The 11,852-nt window shown below is 40.3% G+C and overlaps 1 protein-coding gene across 1 annotated transcript in view; it reads right to left on the minus strand.

Moving 5' to 3' along the window:
• The window catches only part of ARHGEF38 (Rho guanine nucleotide exchange factor 38), a 136,515-nt gene extending 128,300 nt beyond the window's left edge, over positions 1-8,215 (minus strand). The window contains exon 1 of the mRNA XM_037031911.1: positions 7,858-8,215. Coding sequence (XP_036887806.1) covers positions 7,858-8,053 — 196 coding nt within the window. The 5' untranslated portion in view covers positions 8,054-8,215. The remainder of the gene's footprint in view (positions 1-7,857) is intronic.
• Between the last annotated feature and the right edge of the window lie 3,637 nt (positions 8,216-11,852).

Raw genomic sequence — 11,852 nt, forward strand, 5'->3', positions numbered from 1 at the left:
TAAAGAGCTGCTTGTTCCCAGTATATGATCCCATCCTTGTCACCTGCGCATGCTCACACCACCTCCACGGCCTCTCTCCACCCCACACCCACTGCTGTAGAATAGGGCTCTCTGGTTTGAGGATATATATTAGGTTTCACAGACATGAAATTAGAGAAATAGCATCAAGATATTCAAACAAAGTGGGAAAAAGACATCATTAAGCCATCACTATAGAAGCAGGTTTACTCAACTTCGTAATTTTATTTTCTGACAATGAAACACACACACACCCCATTGTTAAACAGCAATGCTCTGTCAGGAAAATGTTACAATCATTCAAAAAATGTATATTCCAAAGAGAAAAAATTAGGCAGGTTAAGGTTTATATTAATGATAGAGTGATGCCATTATAAAACATGCTGCAACCATTCCATTCCTTCGACTTCTTACAAACCACAAAGATAAAACACCTGCTACGTCGATGAATTAGATGCATTTTATTTTGCAAATGTTTACAGCAACTGAGTTCAAATCCAAGTTCTACCACCTGAGGGGTTCAGGACATGCCACCGCCCAATCTGCCACTTTGGTATGCTGATTATTTTGAGCTGAGGACACTGGAAAAAGAACAGATGCAGGTAGAGGCATTCGCAGCCCTCCTCTCTCTGTGTAGAGACGGATCTTCTGAGAGGAAAGTGGTTGCCATGAATCCCCTTCCCTAGGTTTTCAGCAGCCAAGGAGTGACCGTTGGTCACAAGAGAGGACCCTGGAAGTCATCAGCACAACTAGACCAACTTTGTCACAAATCGTGACTCCCGTCAGTTCTGCTAAAGGCCTACTCATGTTTCCTAAAATTCTGTACTCACCCTTAAGTGGCCTATATTCCCCCTGCCACTTTCCTGGTTAAGATGGTAACTAAACTCTCACCTATCAGCACTCTGAGGGATTCACTTTGTTGCCCTCCGATGCCCCCAGGCATGTCATGATAAAAATTAATACCCTTGTGTACCTTTTCTCCTGTTAAGCTGCCTGTGGTCAGTTCATTTCATAGACCCAGCTATCAATCCTAGGAGGGTACAAGGAAAGTCTTTTCTTCACTACTCACCTATTTTTTAAACTATAAAACCAGGACTGATAAGGTTTTGGGATTAAATATCAATGTGTCAAAGCCCCAGGGCCAGCATTGTACACAGTAGGTGACAGGCACTCAGTCTCTCCCTTCCCTTTCTTTCCAGCTCACTTTCCACAACCTAGTGAAGGACAATGTCCTGAACACAGGTTACAGCCCGAACCATCCACAGGCAGCCTCCCTTGAGTGTACAAATGGAGGCCAGCCTACCACGACTACACAATTGAACATTGTAAATAAAGCTGGCAAGGTGTCAAGTAAAATGTCCTTCCCTTCTATCTTCATGTACATACCTTCAAACAATCTGGAAAACCAAGTTCAAATTTTATTTCACAAGTTCCTCAAAATCTGGCGGGAGGCCCTGGGGCCCATGCACCCCTGCCCAGGCCTCAGGCCTGTATCCTGACTCTTTCCCACCCACGGGGGCCTGGTAGGCAGGGTGTTAACCCAGCATGACTAATATCCAGACACACCTCCAAAAAGCAACTGCTGTCTGCCTGGGGAAAATGGGACTGGGAAGAGGTCCCAGAGGCCTTGGAGCCTGTTGGACCAAAAAATTCAGTGATACTAGGCACCCTGAACTTAGGAATTCAAGTCTAGGAATGAGGGCACGGGTCCCTGGTTGTCGGCAACCCTGGCACCAAGGACTCCCAACCTACCCAGTGGAGAGGGGTCTGCAGAGGGACACTCCAAAGCACAACCTCAAGCCAAATTTTGTCTGGTTCTAACAGAGATCTTGCTTATAGGCCTAGCAATTCTTGCAATAACTCCCACCTTCGCCAGGAAATCAATACCCACAAAAATACTGAAGTTATTTGTGTGGCATCAGATAAAAGTAATTCTGGCCTTCTCCAGTATAGTTCAATTGGTTGGAGCATCATCCCATAGACAGAAAGTTTGTGGGTTTGATTCCCAGACAGGCACATGGGTAGGCTGTGGGTTCAGCCCCCAGCTGGGGCACATGAGAAAGACAACCAACCAATGTTTCTCTCTCGAATTAATGTTTCAGTCCCATCCTCTCTCTCCCTCTTTCTTTCCCCACCCTCTGAAATTGATAAACATGTCCTCAGGTGAGGATTTTTTTAAAATGAAAGACAAAGTAATTCTGTAAAAAGAAGCTTTTTTTTCTTTCTTGTTTCAATAGAAACAAAGATGAATGCATCCTGAGTGCTTTTCTCCCACCCATCTTTTTCCCAGTGATGTCACTGTTTTAAGGTATATTTCTAATCATGTTTATAGAAAAAAAATTTCCTATTACAATGTGGCCATAGTGAAATAACTTAATTTCTGGGACTCACACTTCTTTTGATTCATGTGGCAAAACTGTAAATAACTTTACTGAAAAAGAAGGGAAGTGTAATATCATGCTTCTTTTTGGTTTCTATGCATGTGACAAGACAAAAATACTAGCTTTAAAAGTGCCTTGCTGTTTATAAATATTTGCCCTTTAAACTATGCAATACACCTCATCTGTATTGGTGTCACATTACTGACCCAAGTTCTTCCCATCTCATTGAAGGGTGCCAGGAGGCACAAAAAGGGGACAGACTGACTTTATACTGAAAGAACAGACAGGAACAAAGAGGGCTTGTGGCACCGGGATGGAAGCCTGCACAGGCGGCCGGACAACCATTTTGTTTCACCCTTCATTAGGCCGGAACAAAGCTCACCAAATCTTCCCGTGTTAGCCCCTCCTGCTCACTTACTGATCAGTATGTTTCCTTAAAAATCATAATTTACCTAAGTGGTCGCATAATCTTACATGTCTAATTTTTTATTTGAGTCACTTTATACTACACTGTAAAATACATTATTCTGTGTGAAGTTCACGTGGTCCTGTGGTTCCTTATGGTGATCATGGTAAGAAAACTTCAGGTTTTCATAAAACAACCATTCAGTCATTTCTTAATGAGAATGATATGATAGCCTTTGAAAAAATAAAGCACCACAGGCCTATTATAAATTAGGGATATGATTTTTTGACTTGTATTATCAGTAACAATGATGATATTTTACCCATTTACTCTTGGTCTTTCGTCTGCTACTTAATAAGCAAAAATATGCATTGGACAAAAAAAATTAACCAGAGGCTTAGTGTGGACACTGTCAGGGTGGCTTAAACAACAAGCATTTATTTCTCACAGTTCTGGAGGTTTGGAAGTCCAAGGTCAAGGTGCCAGCAGATCCAATGTCTGGTAAGGGTACCTCACATCACAGAGGGAAAGGAAACAAGTTCTCTCACGTCTCTCCTTACAAGAGCACTAATGACATTCATGAGCACTCCACCATCATGAGCTAATTACCTTCCGAAGGCCCCACTTCCTGTGACCATCACACTCAGGATTGGGCTTCCATATATGAACTGGGGCAAAGAGGGGGGGACATACACATTCACCCCATAGCATCTATAATGTCAGTAATATCAATTATGTAGGGTTTTTAGAAAGGGCTGCTGATTATTAATCAATCAACTTTTTATAAAAGCTGTTAATGTTTACAGAAATATGTCTGAACTATACATACAACTACATGTATATCTACATACATACATCAGATCGTCTGCATATACACAGACACACTTGTGCATAACTGTTTAAATCAGGCAAATTTCAAATGTGAAATTCACACATGTAATCGTACACAAAATCATTTCCTCAAAAAAGCAGTTTAACAACTCAGCCACTAAATTTCTCCTGGTTCGATCACTTCCTTTGCCTCCTGTTAAAATGGCAATTAGTAGTTGAGCTGGATAGAAACTAAAATAATGTGCTCACATTCTGAATGGAAGGAGAAGAATGGACAGAGGTACGGTCTGGTATGCTCTGAAAGGGAGGTCAGGAATTAGGTAGGCTTCCACTAAGAATTATTTGTTATGTAGATGATTCTGTACATTTTAGACTCTGCTATAGTTCTTTTTACTAGAGAATCATCTTTATTAATGGACATCTCTGTCCTCACATGTAAAAATACATGGGATTCTTCATTCAGGGTTTGATGCCTTTCCTCACACTGATTTCCAGCCTAAACCAGGTCATTCCAATCATTCACTCTATTTAGAAGTGACCAAGTGCTTGCTGTGTGCTGCGGATGATTCTAAACACAGAGATGGAACGGTTAGCAAGATGGATAGGGTATCTTTCATGGAATGGGGAGATGAGAGATGGGAGAAGAAATGAAACTTAGTATTAGGCAATAAACAAGGAAACAAGCAAAATTTCAGACAAAGATAAGTACAACTAAGAGGTTAAAACACGCTTCTTTCCCCACTCTGCCCCATCTCCCTTATCCTCCCCTTATCATCTGTGAGTGTTTTCTCACCACTTTTTCCACTGAACCCTGAGTAAACTATTCCCTCCTCTTGTGGACTTACTGATCTCCCCACCACTGCCATCCTTTCACTTTATTACATTTGTTTACCCATCTTATCTTTCTCGGTGAGACTTTATGTCCCTGTAGAGTAAAGGTCAGAATTTTTTTTCATAATGATTTTGTAGTAGTAATTCCTGGCATATATTTTGGTTTTGCTTACCATATAACATTTTCAATAAATTAACTAAACAAATCTGTTGGAGAAATAAAGAAAGCACTAATGATGAGGGAACTCAAGAGTTGAAAAGTTTTTTTAGCTTAGTTGTATAGTTAACAGGCTTAGTAATTAATGCATATAAAAAGCTATTGTTCCAGGAACTGGAATGTATAGATGGACCTACCCAGACTCCAGGAGACCCACAGGGAATTCTACCTTTGTGCCCCAGGAGGACTGCAAGCAGTCAAGATGGTATCGGAGCCACTGTGCTCCAGGGACGGAATGTCTGCTGACCAGGACACAGACGCAGAATCACTGGTCAACAGATAAAGGGATGCTAGGAAAACCACAGGACTGCAGCTTTTATCTGACTATCCATTTTCCCTAAATTCCTAACCTCTTATGTGCTTTTTTCCTAAATTCTAATCCCCTACCTACACTCTTCTCCTTACAAAAAAGTTCAGCTTGAGATGAGACGTACAATGGTCTTTTGGGGTGTATAACCTACTGTCTTCTCAGATTGCTGGTTATTTTAATAAAGTGCCCATAATAAGTCAACCCTTGTCTCTACTTATTGATTCTGGTAGTGACAGGCAGCATGAATGCTGACTTTTCCAGTTTCACCAACAGCAGGCTATCATTGTACAATTTGTGGCTTAGTAGGAATGACTATGTGGTTACACGTATAATTCACATATGTTGTGTATGTGATTATAATTTTCTATAAAGATTTTCTGATATTCTTATTACAACCATGTTCTATTATTTAATCTAATAGCTTTCACCCAGTGTACCATCTTTTTTAAAAAATAGAATTTCAGATTCATACTACCAAAATGATGTCTGTCACAAATTGACTTGAACAGGTATATAGTAAGAATTAAGAGGTGACCCCAAGGGCACTGGAGAAAGATCTTATATTTCCCAGAACCCAAAGAACTTGCTGACAACGGACTAAATAATTTGAGGCTGCCATACAGTATTAGAAAGAGGGCTGTGACCTCACAACGGCTTCCAGCAATCCTTCTGAGGGCTGTAACCAGCTCAGTCTTTATTCAGTGCCTCTCAGGGAACTACCAGTTCTAAGGTAGACAGAGGAAAAACTCTTGACATTGCGACAATAAAGAGTTTCTTAAGGTGATTAGAACTCATCTGCATGGTAGTGGGTATAGGAGGACCAACGTGCAAACCCACAGAACTGATTGCTTTGAACATTAATGAGGAAATGCCTTCTGTTGTTGCCAAAGCAGTTAGAAAAGAATCGTATTAAATGCTCTATTACTCCTCAGCTATTACGCTTGGATTTGACTAAGAGTTACATCTAAAAAATGTCCCGTATCAGGAGGCCATCTATATCTACAGCTCCGATGTGCTCCTGTACAATCCCTGACGGTTTTTCTCCAGCATAGGCAGTTCTAAGAACATGGCTTCACTCCTGCGTCTTTTCTTTGACCTTCAAAGGCAGGATCCATCAGAGCACAGGACAATCACAAATCCAAAGGAGGGCACAAAAAGCCTGAGGTTTCCTGCCGAGTAACTTAAAACCGTTAGCTGTATTTTATGGTCCAGACTTACGTTTTTAGTTAGGTTTAGGAAGTGAATAGTAAAAAGTATTTCCTATTTTTTTATTTTGTGAATGGAATATCTGAACCAAAGAGATCCTGGATCAGTGAGACCCAGACAGATGAAACCGGTTCTTAGGGACGAAGCAATGGGCTTTTCCTAAATTGCCATGTGTGGTCACTTCATCGAAGGACAGAAAATAGTTGAAATGGATTAGTAGAAAAAAATTAGATTAATAGAGGATAAATCTTGTTCTACCATTACAGCACTCATTAGTTTTAGTTCTTAAAACTAAAAGTAATTACTGTTTATTGAGCACATACCTTGTGTCAGCCAATATACTAGGTGTTTCATGTGATTATCTAAATTCATTCTCTTAATGATACAATGTGGCAGCAATTCTCATTTTCACAGATGGAGAAACTGAAGCTCAGAAGAGATAGGATTAAAAACCAATGCAGATGACTTTAAAATTTGCATTCTTCCCAATATGTCAATTGCCTTGAGAACAATTTCAAAGATGCCCCTCCCCATTTATAAAAGTGTCATTGAAGAGTAAGACTAAACTCTGCATTTTAATTATGAGCTATCAGGATTTTAAAAAAGTATTAACCAAGGGGAAGAATCTTCACAGATTTAATTAAAAATGCACTTATTTACTTTGCATAACTAAGTTCACACATATTGTTGATGAAAGAGACCAGCTGAGTACAAGCTTGCCCCTTTAGGTGTTCCAGCCTCCTTGCAGTTTTTCAGTCCAGAGCAATGCTTTTGGTGGAATTTTGAAAACTCAAACACAAACGTGGTCAAGGAGGCAGAGAGAGGTTTGGGGATCACATAACAGGGACGTCAGTGGATATTGACAACATGGCAGAATTTCAATCTCAAAATAAAGTTTTCTAGAACAGGTGACCTTCAGGAGAAAGGGAGAAAAAAGAGAGAGAGTACATGGGAAGAGCTGGAGAAATTCAAGGCCTGAAGCAGAGAATGTGTTATAATAACTGTGTCAAATGATCTCATAGCCATGACAAAAAAACCGAAGTTATTTCTTCAAAAGTGATTCAATCTAAGCATGCTAAACATCTATTACTGTATTTGGATGGTATTCGATTCACTCTAAAGGAATGAACACCTAAGTGATTTTCAACAAATTCTGTTATGCCATCCTGCTAACAACAGTTTTTATTTTTCACAGACATGATTATAGCTTCATGCCCCTATTTAATCACAGTTCAGTGCAATTACCTAGGTAGATCTCATGGTGTGACATCTAACACCTCTCTATTGAGATGAATTCTCTTTTGTAGATTTCAAAATCATTTGCTTTCTAGTGCTTCCCATTTCTTAAATTGACTGAAGGAGGGGGAAAGGAGGGGGAAAGAGAGCAGAAACAAAATATTACTCTCATCAGGAAAAAATATAATATTAAGAATAACTCAGAAGTGGCTCTTTAAATATTGAAGCACATAATAATAACTTGTTCTAATAACTTATGAGTTACATTTACTTTCATTTTTATTTTTTCTAATTTTCCTCTTAGAGAGAAGATAGCATTTGATCTCCTCCTCTGCCTTAAGTGTTTTCTTTGCAAATGGAAGAGTAGGAGAAAAAAAGCTGGGAAGCAGGAACCTGGGACAGTTGCTTTCTTGTGGGTTACCTTGTAGTTTCTGGTTGTATTCGGTCCTGTCAGACTGGCTCCTCCTCAGGGTGCCAGACTGGTCCCCAGAAGCACTGCTCCCAACCACAGTGTCTGTCTTCCTTCTCTCCAGCATATAGAGCCGGGGCCTCAAGAAGGTCAAGTTCTTCCTCTTGGTGCCCACATTTTCTTTCCCAGTGGCTTCTTCGGGCTCCATCTGAGGCAAAGATCAGCTTCAGGGGTTTTGCAGGGTATGGCTGGTTGTTGCTAAAGTGCCTCAGGGTGAGAGTTAAAGCCACCAGAGTGTCAAGTTTAACTGCCCCCTTCCAACTACACAGCTTCACTTCAGGGTTACCTGGCTGTGACTGCCACCTGTACGGAGTCCCAGAGCCCCACCCCAATGAGGTCATTCCTTTTTTATACCTAGAATCCAACAGGGGAAGTTGCCACCTGTTACCTGAGAGACCTGCAGCACAGAGCTAGGCAAAGCAGGGACTGTGCTGTCACATGCTACTGAGGCAAACAAAAATCCCATTGTGTGGGGAGAGAGCTGGGGGAGGAGGAAAAGGAAAGAGAAGAAGGTGAGGCTGGGAGGAAGGGAAATACACCAGAGTGTAAGCTGCGGCCGATGGGTTTCATGTGTGCCTGTGGGGGTGCACAGGTGTGCTCAGGGCTCTGTGTTGAGGTCTGTTGCCTGGAGGCAGATGCCGGCTTGTGTGTGACCTTTAGTCACTCGTGTGTGACCACAGAGTTAGTGTGAGGCTAAGAGAACTTGTGTTTATATCACAAGAGTGGATACAGAATCGTTTTTAAGGATCGTTGTGCACACTGAATCATGAATACCCAAACACTATTTACTTAAAAATATACTCGCCAACCCCCCTTTCCGCATTCCTGAGGAAACAAGGATGTGAATTTGAGGGAGGTCTGTCTGTGGGCATGAGTAGAAAAGAGAATATCCAAAGAGGCTGCCGGGTGTCATCTTGATTTCTCCCCTCCTGGTGTTGCCCCTGCCTGAAATACATCCATTATGGTCCCAGCCCTGTCCTTCTGAGTCCTGGTCTGTAGGAAAACAAGCAACTTGTCAGGACGTGATTTCTGTTCCAGCTTTTCCCCATCCCTTTTGCAAAAGGAGTGACAAAAAAGGCAGCTCACCTTGGGAAAATAAGAGGAAAAATATTTGAAACTGAGAAGAGACATGTAGAAAGTAGAAAGGACAGAGGGCAAGGACTGGGAGAGAAAGACAAATAGTGATGGGTCTTTCATTAATTTTTTAGAGTTGTTTTTTCCTTGTACTCACTGAGATTTCTCAAGGGGAGACTGTAAGAAGCTCTGGGGATGTGCTGAGGGGTTTGTATGTCCTCGTTAAATAGAAGAAAGACCCTGAGGAGGAAAACAGGCTATTTTTTCTTGTAAAGAGACAGCCAAAAGTCAGCTTTGTGCTACCCATTCTGAATCACGGTTAACTCTTGTTAGACAAGGTTTAAACACGAGAGGGAAAAAAAGATGAAAACCATTTTTCCAATTCAGGCTATGTGGGCTGCAAACAATTCACATAATTACCTTAAAAGATAAATGGCAAAATTTCATCCACTATAAAAACATTTATATATAGCTTGGCATATTGAACCACTTTTATTGAGAACAATTGACAGTCTTTTTAAAACAAGCTCTTCAAATTACATTAAATAAATGCTTTCTAAAGGGACATTCACCACTAAGATGAAAAATTAGCTTTTTTGATTAATGTTTAAAATGTCTAAATTGTATTTTAGTATTACATATGCATATGTGTACATAATATGTGTGTATTCACTGGTTACTAACAGACCTATATTATTAGACATAATACTACTAGAAAACTGTACAATTAAAACTACAGGACTTATAAAAATATGGGATTAGAGACACAGCACTCAAAAACTTCGTGGGACAGAGCCCTGGCCGAGGGCTCACTTTGTTGCAGCACCACACTGCACACCAAAACGTTGGGTATGATTCCCAGTCAGGGCGCACACTTAGATTGTGGGTCCAGGCATGCACGGGAGGCAACTGATCACTGTTCTCCCTACGCTCCTTTCTCTCTCTCTCAAAATCAATAAACATACCCCTGGGTAAGGATTAAAAACATACACAGGTATGAAAAAACAGATAGAAAACCAAAAAAAAAAAATGATAGCATAGCTTTACATGTGATAATCAGTTAAGAAATACATAAATATTACAATAAATATGAAACTTAACTTTGAAAAAGAACCGAAGTTTAAAAAATAAAATTAAAAGGTTAAAATTTAAAAAATAACTGAAGGCATCTTATAGAAGTCATAGGGTCATAGCTTCTGAGGGAAGTGACGGAAGAGGTATTTGAAATCAGAGGATGGAAGTGCATAGTGTCAGAAGTGGGCGGGGGGGGGGCGGGGCTAGGACCTCTGGCAGTAACCTGCAGTTGCTGGAAACCTGGGGGGGGCGTACATGCCTGAGTGTTGTGTACTCTTTGTGGCCCAGCACTTTTCTTTATTTACCGAGTGTTTCTAGTGGACAAAATCACAATAAGGAAATGTGAAAAACAGTTCATGCTGGTTGAAATAAATTTGTGTTTTCAAAATAAGCATTAGAGTGTAACCGACTGTAGTGACTTTATCATATTTTGATTTTCATTATTGAAGAAGATACATAGCATAGCTACTAGGAATTCAGTAGTGAATCTATATCTTATTTATTCACAATAATTTCTAGATCATCTTTAACAATAATAGATACAGCCTTTTAATCTATCTTTAAATCAATCAATAAATGGGGTGGTCACTGTTAGTTGTTTCCTACCACCTTTTCGCTCATGCCATGCCTTGCCAACAGAGCCCTATTTTGTTCAAGGCAGCGTTAAGCTTGCCCAATCACAATGCTAACTTTATTTTCCATTTTCACAGTCTCTCTTGTCGCTAGGGTGTCCATGTAATCCCAGTCCTGGTAAATGGGGCCCTATGGTAGTCTGTGATAATGGGAAGGGGAGTACTGATTGTAGGAAAGCTTTGCTTCTCTAATAAAAGGTGTAGTAACAGCTGGCTTCACCCACCCCTTTTTGGCCAGGCTTGATCATAAGTACAATACATAGAACAGTTACAGCCACTCTGGGTCCATAAGAGAAGACCAAGGGAAGCATGGGCTCTGATACCACTGAGCTACTGAACCAATACCAGCAGCCACCCACCTGTAGACTTCTCAATATCAGGGTAAAATAAACCTTTCCTACTAAAGCCATTTTTGTCAATACATTTCTAAAGAATACAGCAAACAGTTTCACACATGTGTGTGTGTATATGTATCAGTTCATAGTTCTTTCAGCTTATCTCTTTAACACCTTCTAAGACAATGTGTTCAGAATCACCAGCACAAAATCAAACCGGCTGGGTTAGAGAGATTTTGTGTTTTGTTACTGAGGCATCTTGATAGATAGAATATGAGTGAGACTGAAAGAATAAGACCTCTAATTTGTCTGTTTTATATTTTATTGCCGAGGTACAAACACCTTTCAATACAAGGATTCTACATTGCCTAAATAAATAAAATATCAATATTAAGACACCCACTTAAATTAATTCTACTATGAGTAGAGGACAAGCAGTTCCTGGTTCATTATTTTTAAAAAGCACTGGACAGTGAATCCAAGACCCAGTTTTAGTTTTGGCTGTGATATAAACCAGTTTCATGACATGTGACATATTCTCTAGTTCCTAATATCTTCCTTTGTAAAGTGTAAGAGTGAATTAGTCATTAGTAGTCAGTGAATATTTTCAGTTCTCCACTTAGGCACACAGGAACATTGCAATGCCCTGCACTGTTTCATTTAGGTGTGGTCATGTAACTTGCTTTGGCCAAAGAAACTGATTAAACATGATATATGTTACTTCTGGGAAACTGTTAAGGATCCGTGTGTGCTTAGCTATGGCTTTCTTTCCCTCACCCATGGTGACTGGCACAAGTCCACAGTGGCTCCTTCACCAGGACGAGTCACAGAA

This window comes from Sturnira hondurensis, unplaced genomic scaffold (genome assembly GCF_014824575.4).
Source record: "Sturnira hondurensis isolate 20B ecotype Veracruz unplaced genomic scaffold, ASM1482457v3 Scaffold0021214, whole genome shotgun sequence".
Lineage (NCBI taxonomy): Eukaryota > Metazoa > Chordata > Mammalia > Chiroptera > Phyllostomidae > Sturnira > Sturnira hondurensis.